Here is a 17,359-nt window from a genome sequence, read left to right as displayed (position 1 = left end):
GAGACAGAGACAGACAGAGAGAGAGAGAGACAGAGAGAACTAATGCTATGGATACCAGATGCTGTACTCTAGTGCTTTGTCCTGGAAGCATGACCCATGGCTTGTCTCTGTGACAAACATTCTGGCTGGTCTCAGCTGGCCTCTGGAATGTTCTCATCAGAAAATCAAGCCAGCTGTTTTTCATTGCCTAGAGGTTAGTATGTGGGGAGTGATGAGCAGCTTCCCATGGGCACCCTGTCTCTGATGCCATCCTCCTTCCCTTCCCTTCACCCTTCCCTGTAACTCGGAGGAGCGACACGACGTTCCTATTGACAGGGCGTCTATAGACCATGCTGCAGCCTAGAACATAGAGACTGTTTGTATCATCGCTTTGTCCAGTTCATGTGAACAGAGTTGAGGAGACATGAGCCTGCTTGGGTTCTGCCTTCGGTCCAAGTGTCTTGCTTGCTCATGGCGCTAGACTGAAGAGGTGAGGTGCCTGTTTGTTGGAGGTAGCTTCAAGACCCAAGCATGTTATTGACCCTCACATAACAACTTCTTAAGTTAAGGAACTGTTTGCTTTTTCCACAAGATAAATTTTTTCCCAATTTAGATTTCTTGAAAGCTAATTCTTAGATCTCTCATTTTAAAAATTTGCCAGATAACAGGCCTTGATTTCCATCGTGTCTTTCAGAATATGATGCTAGCACTAGTGGGATGATGACCTTTTTGGTTCTGATCTATAAAGCAGAGTAGCCTGGCAGGGAATGTGGCACCATAAGCATAGTTTAAAAAAACAAATGTCCAAGTCTCATGTCTTCATGGGCACTTGTTGCCTATAAAGGACAGAAAAAATAGCAATGGTTAGGAGCTTCATATACTAACCAACATAAAATGGATCCAGCCTGAAGAAATCTGGGACTGAACTCTGTGCCCTCACCCTGTACATTGTGGCTAAAGGCAAGTCAGTTTCTGGGTGTTTGGGGATATTTCATCCCCGCAGTTTAACCTTACCTTCCACCTCGTGCCTTCCAACTCTATAAAGAGTCTTAATAAGGCGACTTGGGTCTTATGAACCTAAGATGCAGAGGAGCTGGTGAAACAGGAAGTAGAACAACATGATGCTCTACAGAAAAGAAATAAATCTAAGCCGGACGTGGTGGCACACGCCTTTAATCTCAGCACTCGGGAGGCAGAGGCAGGTAGATCTCTGTGAGTTCGAGGCCAGCCTGGTCTACAAAGTGAGTCCAGGATAGTCAAGGCTACACAGAGAAACCCTGTCTTGAGAAACAAAACAAACAAACAAACAAACAAACAAGCAAACAGAAACAACAAAAAGAAGTAAATCTAAACGAGAAACCAGAGACACATCTCTCTTCATATCACAGATCTCAGGATGCCTTGTTCTTGGCACTAAGAGTAAAGTCATGTATATTTGGCTGCCATGTTAAATCAACTGAAATGGTTTCAATTCCACAGTTTATACTCTCCCCTGCCACATCTTATACATTACTATGGTGTGCTCTGAAGTAACATGAGGTAAATTAAAGAAAGGACAAGAATAAATATTAAAATTATGCTCATATGAAAAGTTTAAGATGTAAATATGAAAATGGTTCCTGAAGCCAACGGTGTCATCACATCTATCTACAGTCAGATAATGACAGAAATAGCATGTCATGGCTGTATGTGTTCATGTGTGTGTATATGTGGTGTGTGTGTTTGTGTGTGTGTGTGTGTGTGTGTGTGTGTGTGTGTGTGTACTGTATTAGGGATGCAACCCAAGGCCTCGTGTGTGCCAGGTAAGCACTAAGCACTCTACCGCCGCCGATCTGCATCCTCACCCACAGCATTGTGTCTGGCTGGTGTGTGAGGTCTATCTACAATTGTATACACAATCTACTTTCTGAGTCTCAGTAACTAAGAATGTTTCAGTTTTTCATTATGTAAAGTGGCCAGGTTCTTTTTCACTGAAGCTACACGCACAGGTGTCAGGTACTGCCTGTTTTCGAGTGAGAGAGAGCTTGCCACACATAACTTGCCTGCTTACCCTCAGGAAAGCAGATGGATATTCCGACTCCACAGCTTTGGAATGTCAGCGGACCAATCTGGGTGCTTGCTTCTTGGAAAAGCACGGAGTCAACCTTTCAAATTGTTGCCTAGATTCAAGCTCACAGGTGGCCTTAGCTCAGGATGGGGACTGGTTTTACTGGCTGGGAGTAGCACTAGCTGTAGTGACACTTAGGCAGCAGAGTGTGGGAAGAGAAGCACTGAACATCAGAAGTTGCTGCTGCGTGCAGGGTCCTGTCCTTGTATGTTTTGCACTTTTTGTTTCTTCTTCCTTGTGCTACTGGGGATGAATTCAGGGCCTCCTGCAAGCTAGGCAAGCGTTCTGCCGCCTCATTCCAGCCCCCTTCTCAAAAGCAAGAACTGTGCCTCTTGGGGATTGGCGTTCCTAAGGTACCATATAATAGGTACCAAAAATGCTGTGACCGTGATTGAAAATATGGCTATACAGCAAGTGACACCCCAAAGCCTGACATTTGCACTGTTTCCTTGCCGGCACAGGGAGAAGATCCAATTTATCCGAACTGAAGGGACCCCAGGATTGGTGCGGCTCTCAAGTGATGCAGACCTTGTCATGCTACTGAGGTACGTGACACTAGGGCCTCAGGCAGAGGTCTGTCGCTGCCAGACACTGAGCACGTTTTAGAAAATAGCGTGCCAGGCCAAAAATGTCTCCTTTCTCCTCAGCCTTAAGGAACTCACCATATTGAAGACTTAGGATGCAGCTCTCATAGCAACTCATGTCAGATTGCATCCAGTGTCCCTGAGATTTGCTCACTCATGCTTTTACACTGCTGGGAAGGGAGAGGTTAGACAGACAGACAGATCAAATGCCCACACAGCATGGAACAGACGGTAACCTTAGAAGCATATGCAGCTTAGGCCTTGGTGCAGAGCAGAGGTCGTCTCTGTATTTTCTTTCTTTCTTTCTTTCTTTTTTTTTTTTTTAATTTCTTCAAAATGTGCTTTGTCTCTTTTTGCTTGTTTCAGGTGTAACCTGTTTGCTTTTTTGGTTTTGAGAGTTTAGGTTTGGGGGAGTGAGAAGTTTGAGGTTTGGTCTGTGTTCCTGCTGGTTTGATGGCGCTTCGTGAAATTGACCCATTATATTTCTTTTCACGGTGGTTAACTTGGCTTTTAGTTTTAAATTTAGTTTTAATTTAGTTTTAAACTTAAATTTAGTTTTAAATTTCTGAGTGCTTTGGAAGGGCTATGATAAAGTTTTCAAAAATCATTTCTACCAACCCTCAAGCATAGATAAACCAGAAATAAAATAATTGGTAACTGCCCTGGAGGTCCACCATAGGGAATAAAGCCCTCCAGGCAATGGTTTATTTATCCTTGAGTGCTAAAGCCACAAGGGGTTGTTTGTTTGTTTTCTTTCTTTTCTTTCTTTTATCTCTCCTCCCCCCACCACCCCCCCACCACCCCCTCCCCACCCCACACACAGTAAACAGTGTTTCTCTGTGTAGCCCTGGCTGTCCTGGAACTCACTCTGTAGACCAGGTTGGTCTCGAACTCAGAGATCTAGCCTGCCTCTGCTTCCTTGTGCTAGGATTAAAGGAGTGTGCCACTGTGGCCTGGCTTCTTTGCTATGTTTATCTTGACCTTGACTCTAGTTCTGTCCTTCCCAGTGTTTGTGGTCCTTTGTTTCTGAGAAGCTGCTTCCTTTGTTATCATTGAAGCAGGATTCCAAAAGGTGCACTCGCTCCTCAAAACTGTTTCTCTTTACTTGGCTCTGAAGAGCCTAGGGGAGGGGGTGTCACTTCCCAGTATAGCAGATGACCCTTTTAACTGAGGCATAGTGAGCCAGTTCTGAAAATAATATAGCGTGCCCAATAGCCAGGAACACTATTGCTCTGCTGACGCAAGAATATAATGTTTCTATCAAAGTTTACGCTTTCGTTATAAAAAATAAGGTAAATAAAAACCAAAAGTCATATGTCTCTGAAGGGTCAGCAGAAGGAAAGACAGACAAGGGAGCCAACAACTTCAGGCAGCACAGGTTTTTATTTGGGGGGTAGAGGAGAATCTCCAAGACCGAGAACCTGCCATGTGCACCCAAGCTAGGTTAGGGCAGGGCAGAAGGAGAGATGGGGAATGAGTTTGAAAAGTTTCCTTTTGGGGCTGGAGAGATGGCTCAGTGCTTCCTAAAGGTCTTGAGTTCAATTCCCAGCAACCACATGGAGGCTCACAACCATCTGTAATGTGATCTGGCCTACAGGTGTGTGTACATGCAGGAAGAACACTCAATACATAACAATAATAAATAAATATTTAAAATAAAATAAATAAAAGTTTCCTTTTGGCCTGAAATTGGCCATTACTAGGAGTAAACAAAAAATGGTGAATCAGAGCCGGGCGTGGTGGTGCACGCCTTTAATCCCAGCACTCGGGAGGCAGAGGCAGGCGGATCGCTGTGAGTTCGAGACCAGCCTGGTCTACAAAGTGAGTCCAGGATGGCCAAGGCTACACGAGAAACCCTGTCTCAAAAAACCAAAAAGAAAAAAAAAGAAAAGGTGAGTCATGAGTGGAAGCATGTCAAGTGATGGATAAACACACACACACACACACACACACACACACACACACACACACACACCACATACCACCCCCGCTCGCTCCCTACCCCAAATCCAGCCAGCCATTGTCAGGGTGTCTGTGGCAGCTGAGGCAGGAATTGAGAAAATATGTCTAGAATGAGGATTACTATGGTCTCACTGCCAAGAAGCCAAAATGTAGAAGCTTTTCAACATGGGGTGACCATGGAGGCAAGTCTCATTATTCATCTGTCCCTAGTTAAACAGTCTTTAAGTGGTATAATCTTAAATATTTCAGTTAATGATAGCTAAAATGCTTGTACTTTGTTAAAGCCCAAAGTCTACACGAATTTCTTCTATGTACAAATCTTACAAATAAAGAGCGAGACAACATCCTCTCTTGCTCGGGAGATCAAGCGTGCTCACGGAAACTCAAGGGCCTCTGAAGAAGTTGAAGCATTCACTCCCACAGAATAATTCTATAGTTACGGTGTGTTATTCATTCTGTTGCCAACCATCATTTCATTTGAAGTATCAAATATATTTGTTAATAGTACACACTGGTACAATATACTAGCTGTACTTACCTAATAAATAATTTTTACTATTTATTGGAAATGGAGAGTTTCTATCCACATTCTCAATTTTTTATTCCATAGATTACTTTGAAGCTTATTGAGTCAGGGACTTAGACTTATGTGTTCCCTGCAACCTTACTGAGTAATCTGTGTCTCTTTTGGGTTTTATTTCTTAAAGAGGAGAGTCAGCCCTGCTACAAATGTATTTGATTATCTGTAAGCAAAGGGTGAGACTGTAGCTTTGGGACATTATTCAAGTTCAATTAAGCCCATGTAAGGCATTTTTCTATTACTGTTTAAAAATATATAAATTTTTAAATGACTTTAAATTTGTTGTTGATTATTCATTTCTTATATCTTTTGACAACTAATTATATTAAAAAGTACCTTTATCAGGATTCACATAGGAAGTGATTAATAAATTTGGACATACAAAGACTTTTAAAGTTGTATAATGAGAGATACCATAAGAAAAGGAATGAAAAAATAGTCAACTGAAAGGGTGGTTTTTTGTTTTGTTTTCATTTTCATTTTTTGTTTTGTTTTGTTTTGTTTTGTTTTTTGTGACAAAGTTTCTCTGTGTGGCCTTGGCTGTCTTAGAGTTGTTTTGTAGACCAGGCTGGCCTCAAACTCACATTGATGCAACTGCCTCTGCCTCCTGAGTGCTGGGATTAAAGGCCTGAAAGGGAGATATTGACAACAGATAATAAGCAGGTGAAGGCTGGGCATGGTGCACGCCTTTAGTCCCAGCACTTAGGAGGCAGAGGCTGGTGGATCTCTGTGAGTTTCGGGCCAGCATGGTCTATAGAGTGAGTCCAGGACAGCCAAAGCTATTACACAGAGAAACCATGTCTTGAAAAACAAAAAAACAAACCAACATTAAAATAAATATGCAGGTGAAGAATGACTTTCAATTAAAAGAAAGCAGAGACTCAGCATCTGGGCAAAGGAAATAAGATGGAGTCTCATGGGAATTGAAGAGTATTTGATTAATCCATGTGTGGGAAGACAGTGGTGACCATAAGAAGCACTTTTGTACGACAAACCACCATTTTCCATGTCATTTGTAGAACCCAGAAAGTCTGATATTGCCAAATAACGCTGAAGAACCTCGTCATATCTGGGTTAGGGAGACTGAAGCTTCTGCTGAGACAGTTTCTCTGGTGCACAAACCGTATGGTGTATGATTTAAAAGGCTAAAAATGTTGTTATGTTTTTAAGAATTATGACTCTATTTTACATGTCTGAGTGTTTTGCCTGCATGTGTATATATACCATGCGTGTGTTCAATGCCAACAGAGGCCAGAGAGTCAGATTCTCTGGTGCTAGAGTTACAGGTGGCTGTGAGCCACCATGTGGATGCTGGGACCCAAATCCAGACCCTCTAACAGAACAGCAAATGCTCTTAACAATGAGCCATCACTCCAGCCCCCAATTTTGTCATGCTTCAAGTGAGATCATTTTTCATATTCTTTACAAATTAAGCACTTAAAATTTTCATCAGCGTATAAAACATGTAGTGAAAAACATCTGTGTACCTAATCAAAGACGTAAATAAACATACAGGTTTGTGTTAGGATAACATTTGTAAAATTAAACTACATAAAGTAGTGAATTCAAGTAACATTTGTTTGTTTGTTTTTTAAGGTAGGAGACCTTATGTCTGCACTTGAAATGAAATTCTATCCTTAACTCTTGCCTTTGTGTGATGGTGATTTAGTATGGTGCAACATTTTTGGTAAACACTAAAGTCCACCAAAGCGAGTGCTGATGCTTTCTGAGGATGCCTTAACCATATACAAAATGTCGGCGTGAATGTTCAGTGGAGTCCCATCCTGCCTGTCCATCTGTCACACACCACAATCCTAGTTGAGCTGCAGGGCTTGGTGGGCAGTCTGGAGTGGGTTGTGTGGGCATGTACTTTGAATAACTCTGCTTTTGTGGATGTATCATAGTCACACTAAGAGACTCACACATACAAGAGACAGCACGTCAAGGACGTTCTTGGCGCCATTGGTGATAAAAAGCGGGCAGTCAGGGAAGGAGTAACTTTTTTTTTTTTTTTTAAGAGACAGGGATAAATAGACTAGTATGATCGTAGAATGGCCTGATATACAGCCAGCAAAAGGAATATTCTAGACCCTTCTGTGTCCATACAGATAGCAGACTGCAATATCATTGGTTAGGGGAAGTGGGTAAAACTCAAGTATAATAAATACATACAGAGAACATTTAACAATGCATATGGCAGAATTATGTTTTACCTGTACATTTCCAAGAATAAACCAATGGAAGGGAAGCACCTGTCAAGTCACAGTGGAGAACAAGAAAGGCTTCATAGACTCCTCCTCCCTCTGCTCATTGTGGAGACGCAGTTTTCTCGGCCTCTTTGGCTAATGTACATATTCTGTTCCATGTCTTTTCCCAGCTTATTTGAGGAAGAAATCATGTCATATGTGCCTCCACATGCCTTACTCCACCCCAGCTACTGTCAGTCCCCGCGTGGCTCCCCCGTGTCATCTCCCCAGAACTCACCAGGTGAGTCTGCCTACTGTACTTGGGAATTCTCTGAGGAGCGGAGGCGGGGAGTGCTCTGCCTACAGGTGCACGCTGTGTGGGCTTTGCTACCTTTTAAGTAGCCCGTTTCCTTGTAAGTTTGTTGTGACTGGAAGTTGATAAAGAGGAGGATCAGGATTGGTAGTGCACCATGTCCTTCTCTTGAAGTCACCTTCTGTTTTGCTGTCTACTGCCTAATTTCTTGAAAAAAAAATATTAGGGCACAGATATTATGTGAGCTCTTCTGATTAAAAAAGTTTGGTTGAGGCTACAGTTTTGTTTGTTTGTTCGTTTGGTTTGGTTGCTTGGTTGGTTTTGGTTTTTCAGAGACAGGGTTTCTCTGTGTAGCCTTGGCTGTCCTGGACTCACTTTGTAGACCAGGCTGGCCTCGAACTCACGGAGATCCCCCTGCCTCTGCATCCAGAGTGCAGGGATTAAAGGCGTGTGCCACCACTGCCTGGCTGAGGGTCCAGTTTTGCTAGACAATAAAAACAATGTCTCCACTTGAGTATTTTTCCTTAGTCACTAATTGTATGAGATGGTGCCAGAGAAATGAGTGGGCAGATGGAACAAGCCGAGAAGCGCAAACGTACAAGAACTCTAGTAAGAGGTAGACGTGAAATAAGGGGTGGTGAGTGGCTGCGTGAGTAAATGCTACTGAAAATGGTGCAGAGTGGAGCTTTGCAAATGAACTTTTAAGGGAAGTAGCGATGACGTTGACAGAACATCAACTGTATCTTTACTTATAGGCAACATGTTCTTCACACTTTGATAGCCATCAGAGTTTAAACCTCTTTCAGTAAAAATCCAGACAGACTTCAGACGTGTCACTGAAAGCTGCTCTGCTCTATAGCACGTGTTCTCACATGTCACCCTGATGATAAAGTTGAGTCTAATTGAGCGCTGGAAACAGGAAAGGCTCTATTAATTGTCCATATAACACAGATTTATTGAGCATCCAACTATGATCCAAGCACTGAATTGGACCGTGGTGGTATTAAGATGGCTAATGCAGTCTCTGCTTTTGAAGGGTTCATGGGGAGGTGGTGAGTCAGCTGTGAGCCTGAAGCTAGTGGTCAGTGCTGTCATGGTGAGACGCCTGGGGACACAGGTGTGGGAACAGTTGTTTAGGGACGACTAAGATAACAGGTGTGAAGGAACCTTGAAGGATAGGTGGATAGAAATTTGCCAGGTGGGTAGCAGAGCGCATGCCTGGCTCTGAGATTGGTCCCCAGCACTAGGTGAGGAAGGAAAGAAAGAAAAAAAAAAAAAACTCAAAAAGACTAAACAGGCAAACAAAACTCAGGAGAACTGGAAGCTTCCGGGATGGACCCAAGGCAGAGAGACAGCTGGTTAAAAGTATAACATACACATAGCACAGACAGCAGGAATGCTGAGGAGAGAGAACAGAAGTGGAAGGCAGTGTTCGAGATTCATGTTGCAACGTTAGGGCAGAGCAGCAGTCACTGAGAGCTTTCTGTGTGACCGGTACTCCGGTAGAGATCCTGCTTTGCAAAGGCCATTAACTTCATGAATTTCAGCCCAGTGGCCTGTCTGTCTTTGGTTCTCATGTTACCATCTGGCTCATCTGACCACGCCTTGAAAACTGGCTTGTTTTGAAATCTCTGAAACTTTACAAGAGGAGAAATGCCAGTGATATTGGACCTTCTGAAGATAAGTTTGATGGCGAAAGGGAGGATGTCAGAATCTAAGGGACTGGAAGCAAAAAAGTCATTTGAGGGGATGTGGCATTCGCCATGATAAAGAACTGGACTTGGGGGCTAGCAGAGAAGGGAACACGGGGATGACGGGATACAACATGTAACATGCTGAGGTACTAGGACCAAGCCCAGGTAAGAAAAAGCCAAGGCAAATCCCAAGGTCTTTCCCACAATTCCCAGCAGGTGTTGGCACCACTTGCCAAGAAAGGAGAAAGATGTAACTTGTAGAGGAATGTACTCTGAGCTTGAGTCCTCACGTGTTTTACTGAGAAAATGTAGGAACTCTCAGTCCGAGATACCCAGAGACATATGGGAAAATACAGTTAGGAGATACAAAGGCAATTGGAAGGTGCTGATTGACAGCTCAGAATTCCATGTCATGACAACTGAAGCCCAGGGTACAGACTAGAGGGAGTGCTGGGAAGATGAAACCAGGTGGTCACATGGGGAATTCTCATATCTAGGGAGCGTGCTGAGGCAGGGGACTGAATAAAAGGAATGGTGGATTTTGGAGTGGACTTAGGAAAATCTTCTAAGAGGAGGCCCATTTTCAAGGAGGTGTGGTTAATGCAGCCAGATGCTCAGAGGATTCAGAGAAAAATGGAGTCCCAAGAGAGACCATGAAATGTGAAACTCATCACGTTATAAATGACCTTTGCTAAAGCAAGCTCTATAAAGCAGTAGATGATACGTTGGGTCGTGCTAGGTACAACAGGGTACATGATGCTAAGTGAATGCCACAAGTGTAGACTGCAGAGTGCTCTTTTTTTTAAAGTATACTTGTCACAAAAGCAGAGTTGGACAGTAGTCAGAAGCAGGAAGCTGAAGGAAGGGATTCTCAGCTGGGGAAGTGAGTGTGTGTGCACACAAGACTCGGAGTGGTACTCATGGAGGGAAGGGAGCAGCCATGTTGCCTTCCAGCCCTTGAGAAGAAGCAGCAGCATCCCACAGGTGAAAGCAGGTTAGCGTTGGGTCAGTTAGAGACACATATCTGAGTGGATGGCACGTGTAAGGTAACAGGTGTGTGATCCTACAGGTAAGTTTAAAGGTGGAAGGGGGAGGCAGAATTCACAGTCGGCCTTAATGAGTTTTTTTTTTTTTTAATTTATATATATTTACCAATGGAGGGACTTTAGATGGTTTATCTTGTCAGAAACTTAAGCTCTCTTTTAAAAATAAAATTGAGTTAACAATAATCACTTCATCTCCCCTGGTCGTGTTGTGTTTTGTTTTGTTGGGGGGGGGGGTATGTACCTTTCATGGCAAATATCCAGTAAACACTAATTTATCCTTTTTCTTTCTTCTTCTTTTTTTTTTTTTTTTTTTTTTTTTTCTGGAAATATGATCCATAGTCTGCTTTGTCCCTCTGTGAGCAATTCACCACTGACATCACAGTCCGTGTCTCCTTGACTTGCCGGCTTGGCTAGTTTAGGCATCGAGTCATTCATAGAGGCCTGCCTTCCTCTTAGGTAGGGTGTGTGCTAACGCTGTTAGTGGAGGCTCTCTGCCTTGCCGTCTTACGTGTAAAGAGCAGGGCCATGTGGAGTTCTGCTCGTGCCAGCCGCGACCCCTTTTTCTAGGTTCTTCCTCCCTGAGAAAAATGTAGACAGCCAGATCCTATCTTCTCAGCCCCCACATAAGAAGTGCGCTCTTGAAGATGACCTGAGCGCGGTCTTTGATTCTTTGATTCTAGGCAGACATTCTAAGTGGCGACACAGTTCACGTCTTCATTTGGTACCACAGATACATACGAGTAATTCATGGCAGTGGTGAAGCGCATTTCTGGAAACTCAGAGTTAAACATTTTTCCAGTGACGTGTGTAATCTGGCCATATCTAAATTGCTAGCAGTGTTTGTGGTGGTTTTCATTAGCAGGGAAAATCATCTCCGTATTCTTGGCCTGCCGCATCCAAGTGGGCTTTGTCTGATGTTGCAACCGGGACGTACTGCCTGACAGGAGTGGAAGCAAGTGTGAGTGAGTCCACAGAGAAGAAGCAGACCTCGCTAACCTCACTTCCCCTATGTGGAGGAATCTGTACCAGTTTCTCTGCTGGCTGTGTAAAATCAACATCTCAGAAATAAGTTTTTGAGTGGCCTGGTTCTTTTTCGGTGACTAGAGTTTCACCCGTTTTAGTGGTTTGAGAATGATATTGTGAAAATTATGACAATAATAAATTTTAAAGATCTTCATTTTGAGTGCCCCGGAGCCTGATAATCTCTCTGTATTTGCCCTCATTCCAAGCACATTTGCATGTCTTTTCAAGGGAAAAGGGGGCTCTGGAAACTTTGACTCACTGCTTTCTGCAGCTGTGAGAGTATTCACCTAAAATGTGTCAAAATTTTGGAATGTGAAGATTTATTTTTCTAGGGCCTTTATAATGCCAATCCAGTCTTAGCTGTGTCCAAAGGAAATGACCTCTGAAAACACCATATGGTTTACTATAGCAAATAAGAAACCAAGAAGTGTGTTTAAAGACAACATCTCTAGGAATTGAAATTCAATGACACCCAGTTTTGTCTCATATATTAGAGATATAATTTCTGTGTACATTTTCCAGGAGGCTAAAACTATGATGTCAATGGCATGATAATCTGTTTAACATTGCTTTCCTTGACATTTTTCATGCATGTTATTTTTCTCCTTGTTTTCAAAACCATGGCACATTGAGGTGCTGCATGGTTGGGGAGTGGGGCATGGTCCTGGTGTTGGGGTGTGGGAGAGAACTGTGGTGGCATCACTACAGTTGGAGAGGTTGGAGCTACAAGCAGCGTGAGGTCACTGGACTCACAGCACTGAGGAGCCTCCTGGGTCCTCCTACGCTTTTTGCAATGCAATGGACCACGAGAGGGGGTTTGTTTCTCCCCACGACTCTTCGGTTTCCCCCAGCAATGCATCTTACCTCCTTCTCCTCTTAGAAACTTCTCTCTTCTTTTCTTTTCCTCTCTGCTCAGTACTGTTTTGATATAGCTATTTTTTAATCTTTTTTTTTAATCTTTGGAAGTTTCATGCATTCATATAATATATATTGGATTTGGTTATATCTATCCACCAATACTTTCCTCTGACTCCCCCATACCCTCACCTCCCTCCCTCTGACTCCGTCATACCCTCACCTCCCTCCCTCTGACTCCCCCATACCCTCACCTCCCTCCCTCTGACTCCCCCATACCCTCACCTTCCTCCCTCTGACTCCCCCATACCCTCACCTCCCTCCCTCTGACTCCCCCATACCCTCACCTCCCTCCCTCTGACTCCCCCATACCCTCACCTCCCTCCCTCTGACTCCCCCATACCCTCACCTCCCTCCCAGCTTCACAGCTCCTTTTTATTTTTTTATTTTTCTTATTAATAGCCCCTTGAATCCAGTTAGTATAGATGTTTTGGTTTCTGTTAATAATCTTCATCCTTATCACTGGTGCTGCCAGAATAGGGTGTCTGGTATTGGTATGCCCTTCAGTGTTCCCTTTTTAAAAACTTACTTCTTGGCCAAGTCTGAAAAACCACAGTATCAAATAGTTTTCAGTAAATGTTATGAGCCAAGCATGGTAGATCAGGCCTGGAATCCCAGCTACGTCAGAAGGCAAAGACAGGAAGACGGCAAGTTCAAGGCCAGCCTGGGCTTCAGAATGAGTTCAAGGCTAGCCTGGGCAACTTAGTGAGACCCTGTCTTAAAATAAAAGTTAAAAATAGGCTGAGTATATAGCTCAGTGGTAGATTAATTGCCCGACATATACATGAGGCCCCACATTTAATCCCCAGGACCAAAAAATGAACAAATATACATTTAAGTAAGTAGCATAAATCTAAGACTTTTGCTGCTCTTAGAAAATAGATTAGAGGACTTACACACCCATGCTCTGCCCAAGCTGTCTCCATGGTGACGGTCCCTTCTTAACATACACTTACAGTATATCCAGAAGATGACGCTATCTAGAAATTATTGTAATGCTTATTGGCTTGTTCTCCATTACTAATGGGAGATAGAGGGCAAAAGTGTGCGTGCGTGCGTGCGTGTAGGGTAGTGTAGTGTAGTGTAAATGGAAAGGGAACCAGGGAAGAAGTGGGTCTCGAGTTTGTAGTAGGACAGAGCTCTGGAGTTATGTAGTCAAGGTCCAGACGCATTCAGAGAAGAGTGTAAAGCCAAGCGGATTTCGGGTTGCATACCCAGAAGCAGAAAAACACAGACGTCTCCAGAATTTGATGCCAATGCTTCTCTCATGTCATCTGAGATATTTTGTCAGGTAGACTTCTATAGTCAGTTATTATGCAGTGTGGTTGGCATTCTCTGTTGATGAAATTTAAGTATAAAAGCAGGTTTATTGGGGCAGCTCTTGGGCAGGTTCACTGGTCCCAAGGAATGGCGGCCAGGGAAGTCACCATGCAGAGGGACATAGAAAATCAGGGTCAGAGAGAGACAGCATGCATGCAGAGAGGAGGAGGGGCTGGGGGTGACCAAAATGTCTGGATTATATAGTGAAGAGCCTCGAGGCGGGAGGAAGCCCCGCCCATGGGCTGGAAAGTACCAGTAGGGACCTGAAGCCAGGTCCACTTTGCTATGTTAAATAGGAACCTCAGCCGCTCATTCCAGGGTCTGAATACCAACTCAGTGTTGTGACATATATAGCATATGAAAGTTCCTAAGATCTACCTAGCAGTGACAAAAAAAAAAAAATAAAATAACAGCCTTAATAGCTGTTACTAAAAAAAAGTTCCCGCGATGTGAACAGTTAATAATATCACTAGCCACCCATGAAGTTGTCCTCCATTTGATCACTTCCCAGAAGCAACTGGCCTTTCCCCATGTGATTCCCATTGGGAAAACTCTAAGGACCCTGAGAGGACTGACTTGCTGACAGGGCATGCCTTCAGTTGTGGCCGTGGTTCCCATACATTTCTATCAGCTCAATCTTCCAAGCACATTTTTTTGGTTTCCAGAACCAATATAGCCTTGTTCCTTCCCTGGAAGTTCTTGGCAGTTGAGCCTGACTTGTATTAATTATATGGCCGCTGCTCTTGGGAATGGTGGCTCACATCCATAATCCCAGGAAGGGAGAGGCAGGAAGATTTCAACTTCTAGGCCAGCCTGAGTTATATAGCAAGACTCTGTCTCTCCTCCACCACCCCCCCCTTTTACTTCTTAAAATAGTTTTATTTTAACCATAAGCATTTTTGTAGGTTATGTTTAACAATTTATCAGTTAATTTTTATATTGTTTTAAAATTTACTCTAACAACACTGTCCTTTCCCACACCACAAAATTAACCTCTCAGAATTAATCATGGTAGTACTTTTTCAAAACTATAGATGGTCAGAATTCTATTCATAAATTACAAGGAGGAACACACAGCTTTATAGCTACCATTGAAATAACTCCCATGAAGCTGTGGTCTGTTTCCAACATTTGAAACTTAGCTCCCGGAGTCTGGCATCCATGATAATGCCAGATTAACCTTTGGAATTATACAGTTCTTTCAATATTAATGCTGTTGAAAAACCATCAATGCCTTCCTATAGTGAAAAAAAACAAAGTTCTTCCAATGAGACGCAAATGGAAGCTCACTCAGGACTCTGCTCTTACCTGTGCCACATTTCCTACCTTGTCCCCGAGGCCGTGCTTGCTGTCAGCTGTTCCTCAGACAGGTCTTTCCTGAACTGCCTATCTCATCTCCAGCCTCACAAGACAATCCATACTCTACTGCTAAATTCTTAAACTCCACTTCAGACTCCTAAAAAAAAAAAAAAAACCCTCCACCTAACTACACATTGTTTCCCATCTGTCTTAATTCTTAAATACAGGCTGGGAGCTGTGTGTGCTGGTGCATGCATGAGATCCCAGCACTTGAGAGGCGGAGGAAGGAAAATCAGGAGTTCAGGCTGTGTCTGGCTACGCAGTGAGTTTGAAGCCAGCGTTGGCTACTCGAGAGTTAAAAACAAATGGAGGATTTAACAAAGGACAGCAGCATCATTTACACTGTATTGTTTTTGTTTTTTGAGACAGGGTTTCTCTGTGTAGCCTTGGCTGTCCTGGACTCACTTTGTAGACCAGGCTGGCCTCGAACTCACAGCGATCCACCTGCTTCTGCCTCCCGAGTGCTGGGATTAAAGGCATGCCACCACTGCCCGGCTACACTGTATTTTTAAGTAAAGTATATGAGATTTTTTTTCTGTTTTTTTGAGACAGGGCCTCTCTCTGTAACCTTGGCTATCCTGGACTCCCTTTGTAGACCAGGCTGGCCTGGAACTCACAGCGATCTGCCTGCCTCTGCCTCCCAAGTGCTGGAATTAAAGACAGAGATTTTTTTTTTTTTTAATACAACAGAACTGTTAGCAAAAGCATGTCTGCCTTGAACCATTTGTTACCAGATTCCCCATCATTAAGTCCCTTACCCAGAGTATAGACGGAGGGAGGGCTGACTTTTAATTTACCTGTGTTGAGAGTGACCAAATGCATTGTGGGATTTCCCACCACTTTTTGGGCATCTCAAATTATACAGCTGTAGTGTATAAGCTACTTCTTAACACAGCCAACTAAGGGGATGATGTTTCCTTTGAGTCTGTAAAGAGCTTCATTCAGTCTTTGATCTTCATTTTCTGTTTCCCACCACTGACTGTGGTGACGCTGATTCACTTGGTTGCATTCCGAGCTGTCGCTAGTTTAGAGCTTCTTGCGCAGCGCTCTCGGGTTTGTTGAGGCAGAGCGGTACCCTGCCTGGGCCCTCCTCCAGCCAGCAGCGGCCTAGCACTCACACTCACGTGGCTTATGTCTCCTTGTGGTGCACATGACTTCTTTGAACACACTGGCAACCATCTTCCCATGTCACCGCCCGGGTGCTGCCCACTTGGCTCACTGGTTGCACTTAAGCTTCCTGTAAGTGAGTCCTCAGAGTGGCTGAATTTTGGAATCATCTGGAAAGCTGTAGAAGACTTACACCTGGGTCCTATCCCCACAGATTCTGATGTGATGGTTTTGGGTGTGGTCTGAACCTTGGAATTTTAAAAAGTTTCCTAAGAGATTCTAATATTCACTCAAGATTGAGAACCACTGCCTAGGATTCTCTTTTGCTTTCTGGATCTTTTTTTAAAGGGTGAATTTATTTGTTATATTATGACTTAACTCTTAGCTCTTTGAACAAAAAGTTTGTAACTCCACAGACCAGCCTCCAGGCAGATTGCTGGTCAGGAGCCAGTCTTGTCACTACCATCCTAAAGCGCCTATATGTTTGTCTATACGTTGAGTGTGTATGCAGATGGCATTAGGAGCAGCACACAGAGGACTTCTTAGGACACAGCCGCTGCACAGTGTCATGCACAGATGAACTCATTTCATCCACTGGAACTGACTAATCTCTTATGCAGAGTGCCCGTTGACTGTCGTATCCAACTCAATATTTACGCAGCTTCCAGAGTCCCTGGCATAGGGTCTGGATAGGAAACTGCTTCCTCATTTTCCTCTCTAACAAAATGATAAGGAAAACCTTAATAACCAGGGCCCAGCCTCCCTGTGGCGATTTCTCAAGCTGCCCCTATGGAAAGTGCGTTATCTGTGATGTACTGCAGGTGCTTATCAAACAACAGCTATCATTATTGTTTGGAAACTCTGTTGTCATCCGAGCTTCCCAGGCTTGCCCCCTTGCTTTTCTACTGGGACTAATTTGTATTCTCATGGTTGGTGTTCCTCTGAGTCACCACACTCCTGACCAGTTCTTAAACCCTCAGGCCTCAGCTGGTGTATAAACTCCTAACTGCTTCTCCACCCTTCAGTCTCTCTTCCTCTTTCCCACTCTTCATCTGCCCAATACCCTCTGCTGAGAAGTCCTCCAATCAAATTCCACCTGACCACCCTGCCCCCACCCCATCCTGTCATTAAGTTCTTCTAATTGGCTCCAGCCTTTCTGACTGATTAATTTCCTCTCATCTTTC

General features: G+C 43.7%; 1 protein-coding gene across 1 annotated transcript in view; it reads left to right on the top strand.

Moving 5' to 3' along the window:
• Hecw2 (HECT, C2 and WW domain containing E3 ubiquitin protein ligase 2) overlaps positions 1-17,359 on the top strand; it is a 360,925-nt gene that overhangs the window by 299,376 nt on the left and 44,190 nt on the right. Inside the window, exons 18-19 of the mRNA XM_051153821.1 lie at positions 2,548-2,631; positions 7,590-7,699. Coding sequence (XP_051009778.1) covers positions 2,548-2,631; positions 7,590-7,699 — 194 coding nt within the window. The remainder of the gene's footprint in view (positions 1-2,547; positions 2,632-7,589; positions 7,700-17,359) is intronic.

The sequence above is a fragment of the Acomys russatus genome, chromosome 12, assembly GCF_903995435.1.
Source record: "Acomys russatus chromosome 12, mAcoRus1.1, whole genome shotgun sequence".
NCBI lineage: Eukaryota > Metazoa > Chordata > Mammalia > Rodentia > Muridae > Acomys > Acomys russatus.
This window is presented reverse-complemented; position numbering and strand designations above follow the sequence as displayed.